This window comes from Siphateles boraxobius, unplaced genomic scaffold (assembly GCF_051911475.1).
Source record: "Siphateles boraxobius isolate OS27281-9 unplaced genomic scaffold, OSU_SipBor_1 48, whole genome shotgun sequence".
Taxonomy (NCBI): Eukaryota; Metazoa; Chordata; class Actinopteri; order Cypriniformes; family Leuciscidae; genus Siphateles; species Siphateles boraxobius.
In genome coordinates, this window is record NW_027509119.1 from 8508035 (window position 1) to 8534920 (window position 26886).

Below are 26886 nucleotides of genomic sequence, written 5' to 3' on the forward strand. Positions count from 1 at the left end.
AATGCAAAACACATATGAAATCTGAATTCTTTAGTTTGTTTATGTATAAAAGTGTGTTTGTGTGTGTGTGTGTGTGTGTGTGGATGTGTCTGTTTTGCACTCTTGATGTTTTATAGATTCACCCCTTCACTGTTGTGTGCTTTTTTTCTGGATCGTGGCTGATTTGTAGATTGTACGCACAAAAAAACTCGGTATTTTCACATTTTTGCCAATTTCCCATTCATTTCCTATGCCGGGTCCATTTGGGCCGAAGGTCCTGAGTGTGACAATTTTTTTTACAACCACTTAGATTATTCAAATCCTGTCCCCAATTTTTTTGGATGTTCATATACCAAGTAGCAAAAAAGTCACCAAAAAAGTCACCAAATTTCAGACCATTCCGATGAAGCTATGATTTTTAAAAAATAAATATTTAAATTTTTTGGGTCCATTTGGGCCGAAGGACCCCAGAATGTCATTTTACTTCATTTTTACTATTTATTTTAGAAGTGACTGCATCACCAACAGTGACTGAAATGATCCATCTAGTTTATGGTTTCAACCGCTACACATTAGCAGAGATGTATATGTATTTGAGACTCGTTACCTGGTAGCGCTATGACTCTGGTGTGCGATGGTGCCTGTGTTTCTGAAGGAGATGGTGACACTCTTTCCCCATAATCACTTTCACCAGATGAGTTGTGATCCCCGGCTCTAGAGTCCACCATCATGTGAAGCCCGGGTCTCTTTTTATAGTACTTGGCACGGTAAGTGTCCGTCATGCAGTTATCCACAGAGAAATAAGTGGTGGGGATCCCAGGAGAGCCGACCAAAGGTTTAGGAAAGATGGAGAACTTCTCCTCACCCTCACTAGCTGACAGATCATTCCTCTCCTGATCAGAGGAGCCAGACTTGGAGCTTGTGTCCGACGAGATCATGTGCGATTCAGCTGAGTTTTCCAGCCACTTCTGCTGGATGCTCTGGGACAGGGCCGAGCCGTTCCGGGGAAGGCGCAGAGGACTGGCTGGGCAGGGATCTTGCGGGAGGTGTCGTCGGTTCTCTGAACTCAAAACATGTGGTTTCGGAAGCAACGGTGGAGCTGTGGCGTGAGATAGAGTCCGAGAGGGAACCTGAGGAGGCGTGTCAGCATGTGACGACGAATCCTCCTGCTCGGAAAAGGGACCGGCAAGGTCATCGGAGCTGTTCCACTCCGAACTGCTGGTCTTGGTGAAGTAAGGAGGGATGGGGTTCCCGTTTACCGCATGTGGTCGTTCTACCTCAGTCTTTTCCATCTTCTCCTTACCAGGAATGTATCTAAAAGCTTGCCTTCTGCGGGAGGAAACATAGGTCTGTTATATTCAATAACTACCTGATAATGGCCCATTATGATCCTTGTGAAAAAGAAGTATGTTTAATTGTATTTCTTATAGTGTACTTCCAATCTTAAAAGTATGCTTTTAAACAATTCTACTCCCAGATAATATTATATCAAATAATAGGCCAGTTAAATGACTGTTTCTTTACACTTTTAAAAAGTGTACTGTCTAATAATGTCAAATTAAAAGTTTTATATATATATATATATATATATTAGATTGTTTTAATTATCCTTTGTCGTGCTTTAAAGAATTTTTATTGTTGACTAACATACTGAAGCAAAAAGTAATTGATTCGAATTTTAACTGTAGTGTGTTATTCGATATCACATTTATTTATTTAATGATAAATACTGAACATATTCAAATATGTGACAAAAGTTTCAATAGAAAATACATTGAATATATATATATATATATATATATATATATATATATATATATATATATATATATATATATATATATATATATATATAATATATTATATTTTAGTTTACCATAAATGCTTATCACTACATTCGGCAATACACTTGAACCATATTTCAAAGTCAATAGAAGTATAGAAGTAATTATGAAATTTAATAAATATGTGATTAAGTCCTACTTAAGTAGGTCAAAACCACTCTAAAGTTCAGCTAATTGCATTTAATACAAATTTTAACTAATACATTTTCATTTAATGGCAATTAACATGCAATTAAGTGTCCAAAACACCACATTCATTTCAAGCAATTATATTGTTTTAAAATATATTATTTCTACATGGACTCTTTTTAAAAATAAACTACACTGAAATATTTCCATCAATGACCAGAGTCACATGTATACACAAATATGCTAAAAAATGTCCTTTGAAAAGTGTTTATTCCCATAGAGCCCAAAGCGTATGAAGGGTCATCAAATGCAAATGGGATTTAAGAACAGAATTATGTCCTAACATGACAAAAAGTATTTAGGCACTTAAGTGACATAAAATGTTCAAATGCATTGGATTACAGAGAGAAATATATATAATAGCTACTTATATATATATTTATATATATATGATTTTTAAGTATAAGTGTGGCTTAAATAGATTTTGGGACAATGTGTTTATGGTTTATACAACTGAAAATTTTTGTATATGGAAAGTACACAAAATATCATGGAAAAGATTCAAAGGTTCATGCATTCTTCATATTTCCAAATTACTTACCTTAGAATAACAGGACTCATGGAACGATCATGTGCTTTCTTTTGGTAGTCACCTATAAGATAAATTATTAAAAACATATGTTTTATGTATAGTTGCATGCATTCTTTAATGTGTAGTTATCATGTTTAAAATATACATCTCAAAGGAAAAATAACGTGAAAAGACAGAATATCTCCAGACAGACTGAGGCTGAATTTGGTCTGATATGTCAACTCCCAGCTGTAACATTGACAGTGCAGACGTGTTATGTAAGAGGTCGGCTTCAGTGAGGATGTGTCTCAGTGGGGCATCTGGCGGGCAGTGCTCAGCGGGGGCTCTGGGCCTGTCTGAAGTACACAAGTCCAAAGAGAAAGGGCCCAGGCTGGGCCATCCGGTTCAAACCAGCTTGGCTGTGCGCGCCAATGGCTTGTTAACAATGAGCTCAAGCGGTAAACGCGATCATAAAAGTGCCCATGCCATGCCAAGTGGTCAGTGAGTCAGAGAGCTTGGATTCTAAAGAGAAAACAGTAAAGCTTTCAACGTGTTGCTGTAGTGACCGCATCTTTAAATCTGACTATCTATGACCACACAGCTGCATGCTGGGAACACATTCACAAGCAATGGCGCACAAAATAACAGTGAGAGTGTCAGGGAAGACAGCACCACTGTGCAGAAACCTCAAAACAACTGCAGTTTTCCAAGGAATGATAGAATAGCTACTTAATTAAAGGTTTCAGGAAATCAAACATTTATTTTTTGGACTTCAGTATATAAACTTTGAGACCATCTTTAATGTTAGTGCACTTCTAAAAGTTGACTAAATTAAATTGTATGCATATTTACACCCACTGGCCATTTTATTAGGTACACCTGTTCAACTGCTCATTATTGCAGATATCTAATCAGCCAATCACATGACAGCAACTCAATGCATTTAGGCATGTAGACCTGGTCAAAACGATCTGCTGAAGTTCAAACTGAGCACTGAGAACGGGGAAGGAAAGGCGATTTAGGTGACTTTAACGTGGCATGGTTGTTGGTGCCAGACGGGCTGGTCTGAGTATTTCAGAAACTGCTGATCTACTGGGATTTTCACGCACAAAACCAGGATTTTCAGAGAATGGTACGAAAAAGATCAAATATCCAGTCCAATAACCAGACTGGTTCAACTCAGTAACTCAAATATCCACTCGTTACAATTGAGGTCTGCAGAAGAGCATCTCTAAACACACAACACGTCCAATCTTGAAGCAGAAGAGCTACAGCAACAATTGACACAGGCTCACCAAAACTGCACAATAGAAGATAGGAAAATGTTCCCTGGTCTGATGACCCATATGGAATTTTGCCAGAATTTTGCATAGACAACATGATCCATCCTGCCTTGTATCTGTGGTTCGGACTCAAATCATCTCAAACTGGTTTCTTGAACATGACAATGAGTTCATTATACTCAAATGGCCACCACAGTCTCCAGATCTCATTGCAATAGAGCAGCTTTGGGACGTGGTGGAACGAGCGGTTCGACAAATCTGCAGCAACTGTGTGATTCTATCATGACAATATGGACCAAAATCTCTGAGGAATGTTTTCAGCACCTTATTAAATCTATGCCACCAAGAATTAAGGCAGTTCTGAAGGTACTAGCAATGTGTACCGAATAAAGTGTCCGGTGAGTCCTATAAAGAAAATAAGAATGAAAATGAAACACTAGAGGGAGCTAAAGATTAAAGATTAAACTTCACATTACTGAGTAGACAAGCCCAATCAATAGGATTTTAGAAAAGTTCAGCGAGTCATACTTCGATTGATATAACATCACATTAATATAATTTTCAAAAATAAAAAAAAACATACTGAACTGCAACAATACATTTCCATTTACTCTGATAATACATACTTTTACTATAAAACCCATATCATAGAAAACAGAATAGGAAAAAAAAAGAAAAGAATTGGTTAATGAACTCTTTAATTAGTCCTACACTTCCTATTCTTCATGGGATCGCTGGTTTGTCTTTGAATCTGAGCACAGCGGTTGCCCTGAGCTCCGTGTGTGTGTGTGTGTGTGTGTGTGAGTGAGATGTATCAGCACACATTGCCTTTCCCTTCCTTCTGTTATTTTTTCCCCCAGCGCATTAACAACTAAATCCCTTTGGCTAGCATGCAATTATGAGAGGATTGGACTTTAGACCCCATTTCTGTTTTTTTTTTCAAGCCTGTCGTGTTTAAGCTGTTAAGCCTCATGAGAAGAACCTCCATTTGATGGCCATGACTTGCAATGTTGGAGCTGAAAACAAATAAATAAATAAAACACCACCCCTAATATGACATTCTGGACCCTAGATATGACGACTCCCTCCATCAGTGCAAGTTTAGGGGATTTGTTTGCCTTTGTTTAATCTTCTACCAAGCAAAACAGTGTAAATCCAATTGCTTAAAAAAAAAAAAACCAGCATCTCTTTTCAAGAAGCCGCATGATTTGATATCATAATCTTTCATGTCTGCAAACAGTGAGGGATGATTATATATATGATAACAAGTATTTAGTGTTCCAAACTCAAAGTATGAGTGATTGATTCTTGCCTTAATAAACACCACTAATAAAAGATAATCGTGGTCAGATTCGATTTATGAATGACTAAAAATAAAACTGTGATGAATAACCTATGAGTAATATTCTGGTCGGTTAAATAAAACGAGCACATCACCAGCCAGTGTCATAAAATCTGTGTTATTTTAGTATTATATACTATTCTAGCATTTATTAATATTTTACATTAGCTTTTTTTTCTCAGTTTTTATATTTAGTTTTAGTTTAAGCAAATTTGTAATGTAATGTGCTTGTATTTTTTCCCAAAAATATTTCTACTGTATATGGACTTGTTTTTATTGTAAGTAATAGTTTTAGTAATTTTAGTACTCCAACAAAACTAGAAATGAAAATGAGATTACATTAACTTTAATAACATTATTTTTTTCTCAGCTTTATTTTAATTACCAAAAACAAACATTTGAATAGTTTGGTAACAGTTTACAATTAGGCCTCATTTGATAACATTACCTAAGATTCATAAATGCTGTAGAAGTATTGTTCATTGTTAGTTCAAGTTAACTAATGTATGTAGTTAACTAATGTTAACAAATGAAGCATTATTGTAAAGTGTTACCAATATTTTGTATAATAACAATAGTATTGTAAAATCATTGCCTCGCTGATCCTGATCCTGACACGTGTGGAAATGATCTCAGACGGCCATCACATGTGCAGAAGTTGAGGTAGAGCTCAGATCTGACGGTTAAACTCAAACCATACGTCAACACTGCCACCTCAGCAGCCGAGCGACACACACCTGTTCTCTAGCCTCGATAGCTGAGTGAATCAGGCCCAAACAAATCAGCACAAAAATCCCATGGACTAGAGGGCTTAGCTGGAACATACTGCTAGCTTTGGAGATTACAATTAAAGTATGTGATAACATATTACCAGTATATGGTGTATGCATTACCAAGTAATTCATTACTGTCATTGAATTAGTAGAAGAGAGTTGAATTAGTAAAGAAAGATTACTCTTGATTTTTCTGTAATTTAATTCCAGTTACTTCTGATGCAATTGCATTAAACACTATAGACTATAGAACAATTCTATGTAAAACTATAGTGAATTCGATATCAAAATTGAATGCCTTATGTTTTAATGTAACCTTCCTTTAAATACTTTTATACAATTTTATCCTTGTATTGTTCAACTGCTCGAGGTTAATATGGGTTTAAAAATATATATATATATATATATATATTTTCTCTTTTAAATCTTTCCTTCCCTCTTAAATCTTCCCTTGTCTGGCTTTTGCTACTCTAAGCAATGCCTGAACTTTGTATTTTGAGCACTTCTTGCGTTGTTCTTCCCTCTTCACGATGACTCGCTTGCTTTAGTCCTCAGATGTAAGTCGCTTTGGATAAAAGCGTCTGCTAAATGACTAAATGTAAAAATGTAAATGTTTTAGAAAGTAATTACTGCACTAATTACTCTCTAAAAACTATTGCATTATTGCATAATCTAATTACTCTGTTGAAGATGTACTGTAATTAGTAGCTAGTAATTAATTACTATTTTAGAGTGACTTACCCAACACTGCGTATTACAGCTAAATTAATCTAGTAAAGTAATACTTGCAAATATAAATTTGTATTTATAATGAATCACGTTAGACGAGACTGAACTGGACCTGCCAAAATATTTCCTGATGTCTAAGAATAAATATTTTCCACAGTGCAACAAGATCCCTCCTAAATGCTACTTAGAGAACATCTCTTTATGGTTTTAATGTACTATCACATTTACTGGGCCAAACATCAAAGTAAATGGACCGGGCCGTTCTCAAAATAACAAACAGGCCTGTCTTCATTTAGTTTGAAGGATTGGGCCCATTTAGTTTACATGCAACATCGCATTAAAAACTAGATTTGCATTGCTGAAGGCAGCAAAAGAACAAAGATAAAGTTTTATGTAAGGATTTCAGACTTTGGTTCAGAGTAAATTACACATCAATGTCATGACACTCAGCAATGTCAGCATGTGTGTGTGTGTGTCTGCCAGCGAGTCTCTGTAAAACAGAGCAAACAGCAGTCCTGACAGGCGTTCGTCTGTTCAACACTGAACTATCAGCAACTCCTGCTGGCCTGACCTTTACAAGCATCGTATGGGATACAAAGCGCACGCGGCACACTTAGAACTGAGCACAGCACTGATACTGAGCAAGAGGACTACAGAGACAATGAGACGGTTTCCATTTATGAGCGAGAGAAAGCACATCCTGCCAACAGCTCTTAAAACCCCTCTGCAGAACACAAACAAGGACAATGTTCAACTGCACTGTTTACTGAAAGCTTAGGGTTGTTAACATGGGATTTGACATTTCCTTCCTTTTCAATATGAACACAGGAAGAGCGGCCAAAAAAAGTTAGCTCAGCATGCAAGTCGCACTTAAAAATTTATGAATTTAATTGCTTTAGATAAAATGTCATTCCAATCCGCATCTTCAAACAAATTATGTTTGCGATCAAGTCATTTTTTGTGGATCCAAAGTAATAAAACTAACTTGTGTGTTAAATGTTTAGCTTGTGCTGCCATTTAATTCAATGTCAATAACACATTTGATCATTATATTTCAGCGTATTATTATAATTATTAAAAACGGTGTAGCTATCAATTATTTAGCTGTTTTAATCTATATATAATTATACATATTGTTATTGACTGGAAGGGTTTGGTTCATGTTGTCCAAACTGGAAGGGTTTGGTTTAAAAAAAAAGTAATATTGCAGCTCAAAAAAAGAAGAAAAACCAACGCAATTGTTACTGTAAGAATCGCTGTATCAAGTGCTGAAGAAGATCCAGAGCTGAAATTCAAATATAGTAATGAGCGTTTGGTTTCCGACACGCACTGTGGTCGACTAATCACAACAGACTGAGCCATCTGACCAATCAGAGCAGAGTAGGCTCTTGGAAAGTTGGGGTTTAGAGAGACCGAATCTTCAAATAAGTCGTTTTAGGCTCTTTGAGAAATTAGGTGATGTGCAGTGTATGATATAAGAAAATGAAAGTGTTTTTGGACCTTGGATGTATATAAACCTTATGTAGGAGACTCCAAAACAAAAGTAGAAATCACAAATCAAGGCGGGAAATTTAATATTAATTTAATTTTGTAGTAGTAGTCAGGATTTTATTTAATACACTTTTTTATTTTTATGATTTCTGCTCCATTGGCAACTGGAATCAGGCCAGTTAATAAAGGCAACACACACAGCACAATTGAACCAATTCCAAGCTGACATTTGGAAAGGACTATCAAATCAATTTTGAAATACAACTAAAATAGAAAATGTAATATTGCAGCTCAAAAAAAAGAAGAAGAAAGTAAAACACATGTCTGAATTGTATTACTGTTTAAATGACTGCCATCCGGTTCTGCCAAATTATAAACATCATGCATTTCTCACTGTCTAAGACCCCAACTCATTTACCGTCAAAAGAAAGCACAGCCATTATTTCCCACGGCAGTGAACACTTGAACGCTCGAGTCGCAGTGAAACACCCTTAAAGGCGAGCGAGAGGACACAGCCTGAGAGCTGTCCTTTCTGCTTCACTTCTTCAGCCCATAAAGCACCGACAGCGGGGTAAATAGACCCCCAACCCGGCCATCACAACACACTCACACATACACAAACAGCTCCCAGCGCTGACAACCAGGACAAATGATTCGTCCCCAAACACGACCCCATGTGCACCCTTCACTTCACCAGTTCATCTGGAACGAGAGTGCTGATAACAGCCGTGACGGGTCGTGTGAGGTGCGCACTGCCATATTACATATTTATATATTATTTATAATAAGCTTTATTTTGTTTTCATTTTAGTTTGTTTTAGTAATTTTGTTATGTGCTTTTCCCAATTTTTTTATATTTCTAATCAGCTTTAATTTATTTAAGGTCTAGTAATTTTAGTACTTAAACCCACTTAGTTGCCGAGGCAAAACTTCACTTTTCATTTGAAATTTTTTACGTTCAAGTTTTTAATTTAATATTTATATTTTATTTAAAGTTTGTTTCGATTGATGAATGGTTTTGAATAACGACAATGGTTTTCACGGCACGGTTGAGGTTCGAACTCTTATTTTTAATAATTCACCATCAAAAACAGTCAATCTTAGCTTAATACATGAGTAATGATTAGAGCAACCAATTATTCATTAACTAACTGACTATAGTGGGGGTTTTAATCGACCCCCAGCTTCTTCGGGGAGATCTTTCAAAGGGTGAGAGGTTGACACAATACACACTTTGCACCCGTTTTCCATGCTAACATCAAACATGTTTTTGCAACATGCTAACATTCAAAAACCAAAGTCAGTGTTGTTATTGTCTATTAAAACGATTATTGGTAATTGGGATAAAGCTAAAATAAAATAACATAAAATGTAAAAATCTGAAATATTGCCTTGGGAACTAACTGAAAGTACTAAAATAATTAATACAAAATGTAAAAAAAAAAGGATTTAAAAAAGTCAAAAGAACATAAAATTCAGCTAAAACTAAAATGAATACTGCTTTACAATATTACAAATACAATATTAAAATAATAGCTAACTCAAATCATGAAGAAATACTATAATTACACTTATCCACATACATAAAGCTCCTTAGAAGGCAGCTGCTATATAAGCAGTAGGCAGCATAATAGATTTCTAGGCAATTTCTGATAACACTTTTAACTGAGAAGCCTCTGAGGGTTCTTACCGTAGAAGATGGATGAAGATGAGATCTCAGCCTTTGAATCCTCATACCTCCTTTGGTATTTTTGGTCCCTAAAAATACACAATGCATTGAACTCAGCAATGTTGTATATGCAAAGTTGTATTTGGCTTAAGGGGTGGTTGCACTAGATTTTGTGCTCCATTCACTTTAATTTTTAAAAACATGAATGTGGAAGAATGAGGACACATTAAAATCTTAGTCTTACACATGATCATTTGGTGAGCTTGAAATATTGATGAATGTGTAAAATGAAAAGAAGTTCTAAAGTGGATCTAAACGCCTAAACTAAAAATCAAACATGGAAAAAAATCAAATTTTGGCTCTGTCACACAAAAGTAATATATAAGTTTAATGCAAACTTCATACTTAAAGTGATAGTTCACCCAAAAATGAAAATGATTTTGACAGAATTTAAATTTTCGGGTGAAATATCCCTTTAAACTATTAAAGAAGTTAAATTTGAATTAAGAACAGCAGCATGAGGCGGTCATCTAGTGTGACCAGCCCTTTAGTCAGTCCACATTAGTTCTTCCCAAGCCTAACCTTTTTAAGACCTTAAGCAATAACGTAAACACCTCCACCTAACGTTACTGCTACACGGTGTACTCTGATTCACAATGACAACAAGATATGCACAGCTACACAAGAATTTGATACCTTATCGGACAAAGAAAAACATTCAAAAGTATTCTTTGCCGACACAGCTTGAACACGACGCTGTTCATAGGCATATATTGCATGTTGTTTACTTGGTTTAAAAAGACAAGCAAGCAAACAAACAAAGGATTACTCTATACACTTCTGTCCAAAGAAATAAGATTTTTAAAAATGTTTCTGAAAAGTATTTTATAGGCTGATAACTTGTTAAAAAATACAGTAAAAGCAATATTGTGAAATATTAGCATACTTACTTAGGTATTCAATCTCACATGGTCCTTCAAAACTCGTTATAATATGCTAATTTGCTGCTTTAATAAAAACATTACTTCTTACTAATGTTGAACACAGTTGTCCTGGTTAATACTTTTGTGGAAACTGTGAATTTTTTGATGGATAGAAAGTTTAAAAGAAAAGTATTTATTTGAAATAGAAATCTTTTGTAACATTATCAATGTCTTTACTGTCATTACTAATCAAATTAATGTGTCCTTGCTAAAAAAATACTATAAAAAAAGGGCCCAAACTTTTGAACAGTAGTGTATTTTAAAAAACAATCGATACATTTTTTTTATAAAGGGATAGTTCACCCAAAAATGAAAATTCTGTCGTTTACTCCCCCTCATGTTGTTCCAAACCCGTAAGAGTTTTGTTCATCTTCGGAACACAAATGAAGATCTTTTTGATAAAATCGGAGAGCTTTCTGTCCCTCTATAGACAGCCCAAATTCAATCTGTTCATCATATAAAGCGATCGTGTCTCTTCAGAAAAATTGGACTAAACCGCTCAATTCATATGGATTAGTTTTAAGATCTCTTTATGAACTTTTTGAAGTGTCCAAATTGGTAGTTGCGTAGCTGTCCATGGTGGGACATAAAATCGCTCAGATTTCATCAAAAAGATCTTCATTTGTGTCCTGAAGATGAACGAAAGTCTTATGGAACGTAATTAATGACAGAATTTTTAAATGAATCCTGCTTTTTCTGAAACAACTGAGTGCATGAAATCTCCCTAATTAGTATTGAATTCATGTTGATTTCTTGTCTCGTAAATCAGATTTATGTCACTACTATAGTGACATTTATCAGCAAATGCACCTTGCTTGAATGCAAATGTCTTGATGCTCTTCCTGATTGAGGATTACTTTAGTTCTTACCTGGAAAGGTTTGCTTCGGGTATGGATTGCATTTCTTTGTTGCTCAAGTTCTCCACCACAGGAGAGTCCAGATTGGCTGAGCTATTGCTGAGACGATCACTGCTTTCGTATCCAGATTCAGTGCGCTGGATTTTCCAGTTATCAGTCCGAATGGTGAGGTTGTTGACGCTTGTTTTAACCCTGTCCGGCTCTGGAAGTCCTCGACCCTCCGATTCCAGCGAGCTCCTGCTTCCCATGTCCTGCTTCTGCTCGTCCTCATAAATAGTCATTAAACTCTTGCGTTCTTCACGTCGGCCCCCTGGCAACTCGTTGCTCTCCTGGTTAAAGGTCTGTCTGCGAGAGTTGTGTGAGTTTTGATTATTATCAGTGTTTAGTACGCTGTCGACATTAAGTGCCTCTCGCATCGGCCTCCACGCACGATTGGCTCGGCTGCGAGAGCCCTGACTGCTGTCCGTCTCGTAGCCGTTGCCGACATCTAACCTTCGAGGACGATGCTCTGCGGGGGGGTGAAGCGGGACGCGAGGCTGAGGTTGAGACCGTGGTTCGTGGTTGTAGTGAGGCCAGTGCTCCGCTTTCGTCGGACCTCGTCCTTGGCTGCTGTACAGTGGTGACCCCAGATTCTTGAAGCCATTCTCAGGAGGCGATAGTGAGCGTGCGTAAGGCTTCTCAGGCACTGAGTCTGGGGATGAGATGCAGAGTTACAAACTGCTTGATTCTGGGGAAATTTACCCTACTAATTTACCCAACTGACACTTAAGATACTCGCAGTGTGGTTGTCTTCAGTGGGGTCTAATATTTATTGTATAATACACAGTGAATAGTTATCAGATGTGTCATGACATGTAACTATTTATTTAGATGGATCCATTAACACATTAAAAAAATACATCAAAAAAGCAGTTCATACATACAACAACTTGATTACATCTCTGCTAAATTTGTAAATTATTTAAAAAAATTAAAAAAATTAAATGGTTTACCCTTGTCAGGGTGATACAATATCACATTGAAGAAAAAAAAAATCTTAGTTTTAGTAGAGAACTAGTTCTTAGTTTTTATTATTTTTTTATTATTACATCACAAAATTAATTTTAGCTATTTCATAGCTTAAGTCATGCAGTGCATCCAACATGCAGAAAAATGTAAGAAAACAAACTAAATAAATACGATATCATAGGTGACTTGGTGTCAAGGTAAAAAAAAAAATCTAAATATATTAGATAATTTGAAATGTTAGTTCGGGTTGTTAAAATGTCATGTGGCATGACTTACAAAATTTGAATTTTTGTGAATTAATTCATATTTGATTTTTAAAAAATGTATTAATTCGTATTTGATTTTTAAAAAATTTATATTTTATTTAAAGGGGTGGGTGATTATGATTTCACTTTTTTCACTTTATTTAGTGTAGGGGTGGGAATCTCTCGGCACCTCACGATTCGATTACGATTCAGAGGCCTGCGATTCGATTCTAAAGCAATTATCGATTATCTGAATCTTTTTGTGTGTGTGTGTGTGTCTGAATATAAATACTTTGCTTTAAAAGTACAAAGTAATGACCCATAAAGAATTAACGTACAATATATTTTATTAACATTGCAAAGAACCAACAGGAAAATAAATGTGTGCCTGAACTAGCAGCATACTTGTAGTAAATTAATAATATAACAACAACAGGTGTTCTGACGATTCATTTTATTCTACAGAGTTCCATCTTTTGCGTTCCGTAAATATTATGTCATTATAAATATGCTACATATCTAAAAATTTATCATTTATAAAAAAAATCAATTTTTTTTTTTGAAAATCGATTTTTGACATTTGTGAATCGATTCAGAATCGTCCACGTCCGCATCGCGATGCATCTAAGTATCGATTTTTTCCCCCACCCCTAATTTAGTGTGTAATGTTGCTGCTTGAGGATAAACGACATCTGCAAAGTTATGAAGCTTAAAGTTCAAAGCAAAGGAAAATATTTACTTTTAAAGAAATAGTTTTTAAGGACTACAACAAACGGCTGATAGGGACTACACATCATTCCTCCCGGTTTAGTGACATCACCAACACTAAAATTTATATAAACCCCTCCCCCCCAGGAACGCGATTTATAGATTATCAAGACAGAATATGCTAATAAATGACAGATAATATTTTCTATATTTAATATATTTAACACATCAGCTACATAAATGAATCGACTAACCATTCAGAAATGTCCTGTTGCATTCTACATGTTGTCACTTCTTGACTCTCTCCATTATTGTCTGACTCCGGTTTGAACATAAACATTGAAATTTTCAGTGCGTGTCTGTGTGAGGTAAAAGGACACAAACTGTTGAAGCCCGGCTCTCTGTGCCGGGAGCAGCAGCTCATTTGCATTTAAAGGGACAGACACAACAAACGGTGCGTTTTAGCTCACCCTCAAAAAGTGACAGTTTTAACATGCGATGCAAAAATATCTGTGGGGTATTTTGAGCTAAACGTTCACATACACACACTGGGGACATCAAATTTATTTTACATCTTGTGAAAAGGGCATTATACCCCCCCTTTAATATTATAAACTGTATTTGAAATAAATGTATATTAAAATTGAAAAATATACACTTCAGTGTTTTAAGAAAGAATGAATTCTAAACTGTTCAGCACTTAAGAAGAGTTGTCAATCTTTCATGACTAAAATGTATATAAACTGTACTTGGCTTTCCAAACCGGACTAATAAGTGGATATTGCAACTGTGTGAATGTAGTCCTGGTTCACTCTCAAATTTTGCTGCGTAATTAAATTGTTCATTTACATTACACAAACAATTAACAGATGCCGCTTCCAGCCTACAGGCCAGACTCATCCATCTACGACATATGCGAGGTTGCACTAATAGCCTGGATGACCGTTTTTCTTGTGAAGGTGGAAGTGTGACTCTCTTTGGGCAGAACAGTGCTGATATTGGCACTGTTAAATAGGCTGGCATAGAAATTTCACGGCAGTGCAAATCCATACTGCTATTCGACCTAGTGCCAAGTACCGATATAGCTATGCACTATGAGCTTTAAAAAAACAGTATTGTCTCATTAGATAGATATTAATGTAACTTTGACTCGCGGTCATCACACACACTGAAAATGCTAATTATCTGGCATAATGGATTCTCAAATAGCCTACACGGCTAACTTTCCTCAAGATGAAGGCAGTCTGTTCAGAGATCTACACGCTGAAGGCTAAAAAGCCATTAGTAAGCCATATACATACTTAAAAAGGGTAAAGCAAAGTCAAGCAGCTTGGCTTGCAAACCACACTTTTACTGCTTATGAGCAATAAAAGGAGATGGTAATGTTGGTCACATGACACCTGCACAATATGGTGAGCCAGTTTCATTGCACATGAGGAAATGACTTTGTGATCCCAATAAGCTCATGTCTATATGGCCCAGTTATGTGCACTGTCCCATGTGCCATGCTGTAAGTGTGCTTAATTGTATTGAATGTAATTAAAATCTTACAAATAAATTTGGTTACACTTTATTTAAAGGCGTCCTTGTTACAGTGTAACTATACATTTATGTACAGAGTAATAATAAACAACATGTACTTATATAATTAGAGTTAGGATAATGGATTGGTTTTGGATTCGTTGCATGTATGCATAATTTACTGTTTTTACTACAGTAAGCACATGTAACATATGTAACAAGGACACTAAAATAAAGTGTTACAGTATATTATATAAACTACGTACAGAAAAAATATTGAGGCTAGTTAATTGTTCTTAACGAGAGTAAACTTCTATGACTTAAAGGGTTAGTTCACCCAAAAATGAAAATTATGTCAGTATTTACTCACCCTCATGTTGTTCCAACCCCGTAAGACCTTCGTTCATCTTCGGAACACGAATTAAGTTATGTTTGATGAAATCTGAGTGCTGGATCATTCCTCCATACTAGTCCATAGGCTTCTTCAGGGATTGAACTTGCCGGCCCCGAAAAGTTATTAAAAAAAAAGTTATTAAAAAGTTATTGCCAGCCTCGAAAAGTTATTAAAGACATCATTAAAATAGTCCAAGTGACTACAGTGGCTCAATCTTCAGTTTATCAAACAACGAGAACATTTTTTGTAAGCAAATAAAAACTAAAATAACGACTTTATTTCAATATTCATTTCCTTCTCTGTGGGCCTCGAGTCAGTTCACTAGTTTAACAGCATACGCTTCTTTTGTTGAACGTCACACGCATCACACACATGACCAGCGTCGGCCAATGGTGACCTTACGTGTGACGTAGCTCTACGCTATTACACTAGTTTAACTGACTAGAGGCCCAAAGAGAAGGAAATGAATAGTTGAAATAAAGTCGTTATTTTAGTTTTTATTTGCGCACAAAAAGTATTCTCGTGGGTTGATAAACTTAAGATTGAGCCACTGTAGTCACTTGGACTATTTTAATGATGTCTTTAATAACTTTTCGAGGCCGGCAAGTTCAATCCCTGAAGAAGCCTCTGTAGGAGTATGGAGGAGTGATCCAGCTCTCAGATTTCATCAAAAATATCTTAATTCGTGTTACGAAGATGAACGAAGGTCTTACAGGGTTGGAACAACATGAGGGTGAGTAAATACTGACAGAATTTTCATTTTTGGGTGAACTGACCCTTTAATGTCATTTGTCACTTTAAAAGTTTTACTTTAAAATACATTACAAATCATTGTTTTAATACTCTTTTGTCGTATTTTAAAGTACACTAATTTTGATGTGCTGACTAACATACTAAAGCACCTATAAAGTACTTGATTATAATTTTAACTGTAGTGTGTCATTTGATATTACATTTAAAAGGTAATGCATTTGAAATGAACTGATTGCAACTTGATCAGAGGTCACTCTTCCGCAGGAACTCGACTCGGTTACCGGAAGCCAGTGATTATAGTTTATACAATTATAAATATGAATATCTTTCTTACAAAAAAGCATCGCTTTTCACTTCAGAAGGCCTTTATTAACACCTGGAGCCGTATGGATTATTTTTATGATGGATGAGCTTTTCTTGGGCTTCAAAATCTCAGGTACTATTCACTCTCATTATAAAGCGTGGAAGATCCAGGATTTAAAAAAAAATATCTTAATATATAAAAAGAATGTCATATACACCTAGGATGGCTTGATGGTAAGAACATTATGGGATCATTTTCAATTTTGGATTAACTAACCCACTTTTTTCCATGTAATGAAGCCAAAACATTATGCAAAATTCCTCCTTTTGTATTCTATATAAAAAAGCAAAAAGAGTTTGGAATGAAATGAGGGTGAGTAAATGATTTTCATTCCTTTGAGCTCATACTTGTCTTAGCACACAGCACACACACTTCAGACAAACAACTGATGTCCTTACTTTTCAGTAAGCAATCTTTTCTAAAACAGATGACTTGATCTGATGAACATGTTTCATTAAAAAGTCTCCAGCAAAGCCTTTATGGCTCTTTGAGTGAGTATCTCTGACCTCATCCAGCATTAGTGTGGTTATGCAAGTGGTGCATAGTATGAAGAAAGAAAAAAAAATACTATGGAAAGTCAATGGGGTCCATCAACTGTCTGGCTACCGACCTTCTTCAAAATATCTTCTTTTGTGTTCAGCAGAATAAAGAAATTCATAAAGGTTTGAAACAACTTGAGGGTGAGTATATGATGGCAGAATTTTCATTTTTAAGTGAACTGTTCCTTTAATGGTAAAGCTTGCCCTCTTCAACAAGGCAGTAAACTAACTGTACTATGCAAACTTCGTATGAAGCTGAAACAACCTCAACATTAACAACAACAGAGTGTAGTTCCTGACACATTTCTACTGACACTGTTTTAATTTTCAAATTTCTTTGATCAAACCTCTCACCTACCCTTCTTTGCATTTCTTAAAAAAATATTTAAGTGATCTTACGTGGACTTCACGTATCAGTAATACACCATTATAAAAATATCATCGCAATCATGCATTTATTGTCTTTATGTTTGATCAGTCAAACCATCTCTTTCTTCATGTTATTAAGCTGTAGTGATATCAAATGCATTTGACCAAAAATAATTTCTGGGAACATCATATGATTTGTGGCTCTATGAATCTCACTTGTGGACTTTCTGTGTGAGGGCACACTCTGGCTTCCAGTATGAATGAAACAGACATTACATAAGTGTTTAGCACTCCATAATGCTCACATCGCAAGTACTTAGTAACGTTGTAACTTGAGTTGTTTTTCAGCAGAGTACTTATTTACTCTTACTTAAAACATATTATTTTTCAGTACTTCAACTTGTACTCAAGTCAATTATTTCTTAAGTAGCTATACTTTTACATAAGTAAATCTTTCTACCTCTGGTTAGGCGGACATACAATAGCAGTCAGTTATCTGCTTTATTTTACTGACTATGGCAGGACTGTTTAATTTCAAATAAAAGTGAATATGAAATAATAAAATGCTAATAAAAAAAGTCTCCTTAAAACAACAAAAATACTACATCACCATCTACTGAACTCTCCATTTAGAGGTGCATAAAAATATAAAGAATTATAACAGCATCACCCAGTTTGACCCATTATTAATTTGAGCTAAAAAAAAAAAAAGAGCTGGTCACTCAGCACAAGCTAGACTGAGGAACAGTTACAGAGATTACAATACTAAGCGTGAGGATGGAGCACACGTCAGAAGTAATCTGTGTTTTAACACTTCTCGCTGACCCCAGGGTTACATAAGGACCAGCAGAGCACTGTGAGCTAGTTTATTCCACTCCAAAGCTCTGCTAAAAGCCCAGAGTGTAATAACCACATTAAGCACATATGTGCTTCTCTAAGGAGGGCGGAGAAGATATTTAAAGAGGACTATTATTCTTTTTTACATTTTAAACAATTTTTAGTGTGTAATGTTGCTGTTTGAGCATCAAAAAGGTCTGCAAAGTTACAAAGCCACTCCAAAAGGAGTTATTCCCTATATCAGTAAACACCTGAAAGACCTCCATTATAGTCTTGAGTTTTCTTCCGGGAACAAACACGTCACAATATCCCTCATTTAAATAATTAACATAAAATAAAGGGGCGAGGTCAGGTTGAGTTGCATTAGTAGTGTGTTGAAACTCGCGGTTATGGTAAGGGACATTTCCGAAACATGCTTGAAGAAGTTGGTCCAAAAACAACACACTGGTCCAGATGACCAATCAGAGCACATTACACTTTTCAGAAGGATGGGCTTCATAGAGACAAGAACTAAACCTAGTGTTACTGACAGACTGGGAAGAGAGGTGCTGCAACAATGCCCGACGTTTTATTTAAATATTTGTACATAAAACAGTCAAAATGTAACATGCTTACCCCGGTTCCGCAGTGTTTCTGGTCTTGTCTGTGACCGGTCCGAATCCTTCTTGATAAGGTTGATGGGACGGCCTTCTTTCGGCAGCTCTCTTAAAATCTCTCTAAATCGAATCTTTGGATCCAAGTTCATCTTCACTGCAAGATAAACACGAATATGGTTAAATGCAGCACTTTCACTAGAGATGTAATTCTACAAATTTAAGCAATAGTTTACTATTAAAATTTACTGTTCCAGGAAAATCCCGCTAAATGAGGTTTCTGCTAGTATGGAGGTATTAAAAACTATATAGCTTGAATTCATTAGCTTTACTATAGTCATATGTGATCATATATCAAGGTCTAAATCTAGCACTTTTTCTACAGGAATTCTGAAATGTTAATGCAGCCATTAAAAAAAACCTGTCAAGTATGTTTTATGGGTCAGCTGTAAAATCCATATGCAGCACCCTTCAAATAAAGCATTAGAGTACACTTTAAGTTAAGGATCATTGGAATGGTGAGAGAAAGTGTGGCCTCTGCACTCTTTAAATACACCCCTGAGGATTCTGGGAAGGACAGTAGAGCCTTAACGACAATCAATGTGTGTGTGTTTCAGTTTTTTTTTTTTTTTTGCTGTGCTGGAGGAGAAAAGCAGTGAAGTTTACAAGAGAGCAAAAGAGTGAGAGAGACAGATAACAAAAAGAGAAGGGACATTTCTTGCCCTCAAACACACAGCCGTCACATAACGGTCTCTTAGTGAGGGGTTACTAGATACAGCTGAAAAAACATCAGCGATCGCATCTTACATTCCAGAACATACTTAAAAGATACAGATCTCCTTCTGAACTTTGTAAAGTTTACTCTAACAGTGGCCCCAAGACGTACTTGGACATCGAAGCCACATTAAAAACAAAACAAAATGCTGAATATTACAAATATTGTTGCTTTTGTTACTCTTTTTCATGTTGCTTAGGATAAAAAAGCGCCTGAAAGCATATGCTAAATGCATAAATGTCAAACAAAACAAAAAATAAAGCCAAACATTGTATATTACGAATATTGATTGTTGCGTTTGTTCCTTTTGCAAGACGCTTAGGATAAAAGCGTATGCTAAATGCACAAATGTAAAACAAAACAAAGCATAACAAAGCAAAAAAAAAACCAACTATATTATGAATATTGTTGCTTTTTTTGTTGCTTAGGATAAAAAAAAGCATCTGAAAGTATCTGCTAATACATCAATGTAAAACAAAACAAAGGCAAACATTGTACATTACGAATACTGTTGCGTTTGTTCCTCTCTTGCAAGTAGCTTAGGATAAAAGTGTCTGCTAAATGCATAAAATGTAAAACAAACAAAACAAAGCAAAAAAAAAGTCAAACAAAGCAAAAAAAAAAACCCCACTATATTATGAATATTGTTGCTTTTGTTCCTCTTTTTCCATGTTGCTTAGGATAAAAAAAGCATCGCTAAATGCATAAATGTAAAACAAAACAAAAAACAAAGCCAAACATTGTACATTACGAATATCATGCGTTTTTTACTCTTACAAGCCACTTAGGATAAAATCGTCTGTTAAACAAAACAGTAAAACAAAGTCAAATCAAACTAATCAAACTAAACCAAACCCAAAAAACAGAAAAAGAAAACAAAACCACAACCACATGGCTCAAAAAAGTGAAATTAGTTCTGAGAAAAACTATTTGATATTGTTTTTATAATCAAATGCAGTGGCATTCATACATGTGTAATTTATGAACAAATACTTTCTGGGGCCACTATATATTAGATTCAGACTGCCTAAAAATACTGCCAAAACAAATGTTAACACATCCATGAAATAAACTTATTGCAATGACTTGGCACAAACTGGCAGTGTAAGTCAATGTCACATTTTATAAAACTTAGTGCGAATTGCATTGGTGCACCTGAATCGCTGAGGACTATAATAAAAGACTCATTTTGCACGACTTTATAAGCTACTTCCCCAAGCCAAAGGGAATATTTTCGCTGCCTAAGGACAGAAAGCCATTACAAAGTTGATCTAAGAGCTTTTAGTGAAGAGGAAACTTCAGCAATAAAAAGAGAGACGCATCGAGCCATGATGGTTTGTAATAAGAGTGGAATGTGGGCTACTGGAGCACGAGGCGATACGTCTCCCTGCAGTTCTTTCTTGTCTGTCTTTGTTCAAACATCCTGTACTTCTCTCTCTGATCCTCTGGGTATTAAAACACTTTGCGGGGGAACAGCGTTGCCTCCAACAGAGAACATTTTGACCACTGCACCGTTCATGAAAAAAGCATGAGATTTGAGATGGCTGAAACAGGTAAATCAAGGTAATTCTTGGGTATTTTGTTTTAAGGACACAATCTTGAGTAGGGACATTTGTTCTTGCCTTTTAAAGAGGAAAACATATTTGTCGCTCTGTTGTAACTAGGGCTGCACAATTAATCAAATTAGAATAGATAGAAATCGTGATATTATATTGTGAGTATTCTGTTAACTGTCAGAGTAGCTGGACACTTAGCAATTTTTTTATTGACTTATTTCCCTATCACATATTTTAGTAATCATCATAAATTAGGTACCATCCGAAAACTTAAACACTCAAAACTTGAAATTAGACATTGCCTTACCATGGAAACGGTACTTTAAAAACCTTTTAGCAGGCTCAATTTTTGTGATATCTATTTCAAATTTGGAACACAACTTTTCTAGCAAATTTAGACTTACATATAACCTATGCGCAGAAGAGTACTCAACGGTCAACGACGACACTTGTTGTTTGCGGAAGTAGCTAAACATGGCCTGAATAGAGCTGTCCCCCCAAATATTAATTAAATCAGAAACCTCGCTTCCCTTCCATTGACTGGTCTCAGCATCGTCCGCCATAGTTGTTGTTTATCTTCTCATTCCCGCCTACTTCAACGCAGAATTATGACGTTTGTCATATATCAATGACGTGCGGGTCGGATACATGTGACCTGGCCGTTGAGATTGAAGTCGCATTTCAAAAGATCGGATACATATCGGATTTGGACCACATACCCAAGTGGCCTGGGTCGCATTTGAAAAGATCGGATCTGTGTTGTTCAGACTGTCATGAAAAGATCAGATACAGGTCGCATAGGGGCAAAAAAATCGGAATTGGGTCGTTTCAGCCTGCAGTGTAGCCTAAGTGAACTGACTCGAGGCCCACAGAGAAAGAAATGAATAGTTGAAATAAAGTCCTTACTTTAGTTTTTTTTGCACACAAAAAGTATTCTCATCATTTGATGAACTTAAGATTGAGCCACTGTAGTCACTTGGACTATTTTAACGATGTCTTTAATAACTTTTCGGGGAGCAAGTTTCAATCCCTGACTGTGCGTTCACACCGCCGCCGGCGAGAGCGGCAAAATTCGCTCTCGCTGCCCTCTCAGCGACGGCGTGGAAAGATTCGTGGACGCTCTGATGCTTTGACGTAGATCGAATGATTGGTCTTTTTTAAAACTTCATTTAAAGGGGCGGCAAAGCAAACAAGCATGTCGATCGTTATTTTTGCGGAAAATTGAGCGATGGAAAGAACTTAGTGCTGGGCGGTAAACCGGTTCAAACCGAAAACCGGTTTATATTTTCGTCACGATATTGATTTTGAATAAACCGCCATACCGGTGTATTTAATTACACAACGTTCGGAACAAACGTTACGCTGCGCGACACTGTTTCAGACGGACCCTTTACAATGTTGCACTTCTAAGCAGCGACGAGTGAGGGTAAACAAACAGCAGTGCTCTGTTACGTTACATGGACGATGGATGCTGAAGAATTAGTACAACATGACACAGAAGAACAACTTGTGCCAAAAAGAGGAGCCGGGTCTGTTGTTTGGAGGTTTTTTGGTTTCCAAAAATCCGACGTCGACCAAACAACCATTTTATGTAAGTGCTGTCGGGCTAAAATTCTTGCCAAAGGCGGCAACACGAACATCCATTATACAGGATAATCCTGTGTGCCAAGTTGCACTTTATATTTATTTTATGTTTGTTCTGGTTTCGAAGCAATACTTTTGAAGGAATAACTAATGCAAGTTGCATAATTTTTTTTGTACTATTTTTTTTATAGACCTCAAAAGCAATGCAAGACAAGTTTACGTTTTCTTTTTATATTTACTTGAATGCTCGTAATGTTCCTGGACTTGTACTTGAACTAGCAAAAGTATTCCAAGTTGTTCTAATTGTGTTGTTTAAAATAAAAGTTCTGTATTTTGACTGCAATTGTCTTTGCATTCTGATTCCTCACTTCATTAGAATTAGGGATGGCCCGATACCATTTTTTTTCAAACCGATACGAGTACGAGTATTTACATTTGTGTACTTGCCGATATCGAGTACCGATACCGATATTTCTACCGCAAAAGTAACTATAGGCTCCCAGAAAAGAAGACAGAAGACTATTTTAGAACACAGGTTAGAAGACTGTTTTTATTTTCTTCTCTGCTTGTTTTAACAAGTCTAAAAATAAATAATAATGAGTAAAATAATAAATGTATTAACACACAAACCACTGTTGATTTAACATAAAAGCAAGCAGTTACTGCGTGCATGGTCTGACATGACTGAATGCGCCCAAAATGCGCTCCCTTAATAGTCTAATTCCTAAAAAGCTGACAGTTCATCGCGATCTCACAAATCTGTTATTATCAATGAAGCTGACTGCACAATGAATCTTTCATAATATCCACACTTTGTTTGTTATAATTAGAGGATTTGCCAGCATACAGAATTCAGCACTGAACAAAAAAGTTTTGAGCAGTGAGGGGAGTCTATCTTAAATGCTTCTGATTAGCCATTGCGTTCAAGAAATCAACACACATGTCTGTGATTGGCTACATCGCTCAACGCTGCAAACATGTTATGAATAGAAACTCTGGCCTGTAAATCGTTTCTATTTTGTTTTAGTTGTTCTTCTTGCTTTTCTGCAACAGATGAATGAAAATCTATTAGTTTTAATATGTTGTATTCATAGATATTTCTAGTTTGCGGGAGTCCCGCGAATCGTTTTATTCTCCCGGAACCCGCACACAGAGTGAGTGCATTACCGCCCGCGCCCGCGCTCGCACTCGGCCATCAAATCTAGTGCCGTGCCGCACTCTATTGCGTTGGGAGTGCACGTCCCTATGCCTCAGTTCACCTCGACAAAGCACTAGCGGCGGCCAGTTTCGTTTCGCAAAATGTACGTGGTATCGGGGCGTGGTATCGGCGAATTTTTATGAGTACGAGTACGAGTATATGAGGACAGTATCGACCCGATCCCCGATGCCAGTATCGGTATCGGGCCATCCCTAATTAGAATCATGAATGGCTCTTATTTGTAAACAACAGCATAATTTTCTGGGGCCATGCAAACCTGTATTACTAGTGTGGAATTAGTCTACAATATTCACTAATGACAGTAAAATAGACCATCCTAAGTCAATTTACTGCAGTAATTCCTCTCTCAACCAGTAGAAAATGCATTGAACACCTGACTATGTATGAAAAAAAAAAAACGTCATAAACCAGATACCGGCATAATTTTGAAAAAAAACGTGATATCAATAGTGACATGTTTGCTAACGAAATAAACCAATTAAAAGCCATGTGTGGGGTGTGACTTTTGTGTTCATGGTTAAGTTATATTCTAATTTACATTCCCGCAGAAAAAAAAGTGTATTAGCGCGAAAATCTTGCCTATAAATAGTGTTGCGCGCCTTCTTATCAAATTCAAATGATCAACCTCTCCTCTATTTTGCTTGGGAACCAATGTGGTCGGAACCAAAGTTTACAGAATGTGTTCTCTGGAATCCTCTCAAACTGAGCACTTCTACATTCCGATTCGTTGCCGCCGGTTGCCGCCGAACCGCGTCATAGCTCATTACCATAAAGTTGACTAGATTTCATCTCTCCGCGCTGCTCTCACCGTCCAAGACGCGCCACGCCGCCCTCGCCGGAGCTCGCCGCCGGCTCTGATTGAAAATTAATGACTTCCGGCCACTTTGACCCTCTCGCTGGCGGCGGTGTGAACGCACAGTTAGAAGCCTATGGAGGAGTGATCCAGCTCTCAGATTTAATCAAAAATATCTTAATTTGGGTTTCGAAGATGAACGAAGGTCTTACGGGGTTGGAACAACATGAGGGTGAGTAAATACTGACAGAATTTTCATTTTTGGGTGAACTAACCCTTTAAGTTCAGATCTATGCTCAAAAAGGGGGGTGTACAATTAGGAATGCAGTTGCTGCATGAAAGTGAATAATAGTCCTAGTTATAAGCAGTAAGTCACTGTGAGATGTTCATATTTCGAGTATTTTGAAGTGTTTTGTATTGTTTTTTTTACCTGGCCCTCTGCCGCCACTGGTCTGGTTACTGCCCCGACTGAACACAGAAGGAGGCTGAGACTTCTGCTTCTGAGAACCATGATTTGAGAAGAAAGCAGTCAAGTTTTCTCGAGTCAACTCCAACTTCTTACCACTCAGTATAGGAGTACCTAAGAGACAATAAAATAAAATTAAAAAAACAAAATGCTTTAAGAACTACTGATAGTTCTTTTATACCATCCGTTTATTTGTTCATATTATTTGTTTATATGTGTATTACAACACAAATGTGCAGTGATTGGCATCTCAGTGAAACTAAAAATTACTAGAAAGATGCAGAGAGGAAGGGAAGGAAGAAAACACCCACAGCTTTTAAAGGCTCTAACTTGTATTCATTATGATTTAATTTTGCACTATAATTTATGAAGATTTTCAGTAAAATAAGGATACAGGCTCTAATATCTAATCAACACATGGATTTGACTAAATATCCATCATATGTTTAACAATTTGAAGAAACAATATTGCTATTTCTAAATGAATTTGTTTTGTAGTGAATCATCATTGTAAGTGGTGCAAGGCTCACATTTAGATTTACTACCAATACTAGTGGAACTACTACTAGTTAAGCAAGATTTTATTTGTCACGTACACGGTTACATACTGTACAGATTACAACTTACAGTGAAATGCAAACACTGAATTGCATATGCATTGGCTAATACACAGAATCTAAAAATAGCAAACAACTGTCAATCGTTGCTAATAAATACTAGCATTAGACAGATTCACACTGACATTATCTTCTCTCCTAATAACAACAGATTTTTGAAGGAAAAAACAGGTAAATCAAGGGAACACAAATTCTTGGGTATTTTGGGTCTTGTTTTAAGGACACAATCTTGAGTAGGGATATTTGTTCTTGCCTTTCAAAGAGGAAAAAACATTTGTCACTATGATGTAACTAGGGCTGCACAATAAATTAGAATAGAAATTGTGATATTATCGTGTGAGGTTTTTACAGATATAAGACTTGTAATTAGCCTGTTAACTGTCAGCGTCCGGGTAGTGAAAAAACTTTATTTACTTTATTATATTTTGTGGGACCCTATATTTTGAGCAGCATTTTTTGAGACAATCACCATCAGACATTTGGAGCTGTAAATCGATTCAATAATTAACGGATTAATCTCATATTTTTTTTATGCAGAATGAAACGTCAAATGCATTGTTAAATGTGTTAAAAGGAATTCATTTCATATTACTGTTTGTTATATTTTAATTTAATAAAATTAGTGGTCGACCAATATATCGGCTGATATTTGGAATTTTTAAAATACCAGCCGATACGTTTTCTGATTGGCCGATGTGTTAGGACTCGGACCTTCATTTTTATGAGCGGCACTGAGAATTGCAGCGCCGGATTGCTCTCGCATTCTCTGTCTTCATTAGTTTACAGTCTCTGTTTAATAGTCATGTCATTATTAGACAGAACTATTAAACAAAGAAAGTAAACGGTATGCAAAAAAGAAAAGCGTTTGCTTTTATATCATTAGTAAAAGAAAAAG

General features: G+C 36.2%; 1 protein-coding gene across 17 annotated transcripts in view; it reads right to left on the minus strand.

Annotated features, from left to right (window-relative positions):
- usp53a (ubiquitin specific peptidase 53a) overlaps positions 1 to 26886 on the minus strand; it is a 56652-nt gene that overhangs the window by 2504 nt on the left and 27262 nt on the right. For all 17 annotated transcript variants that reach the window (XM_077201908.1, XM_077201907.1, XM_077201905.1 and 14 more), the window contains 6 exons: positions 25339 to 25488; positions 19004 to 19138; positions 11663 to 12341; positions 9832 to 9899; positions 2554 to 2605; positions 587 to 1308 (listed from right to left, as the gene is read on the minus strand). In XM_077201908.1, the coding sequence (XP_077058023.1) occupies positions 587 to 1308; positions 2554 to 2605; positions 9832 to 9899; positions 11663 to 12341; positions 19004 to 19138; positions 25339 to 25488 (1806 nt within the window). The remainder of the gene's footprint in view (positions 1 to 586; positions 1309 to 2553; positions 2606 to 9831; positions 9900 to 11662; positions 12342 to 19003; positions 19139 to 25338; positions 25489 to 26886) is intronic.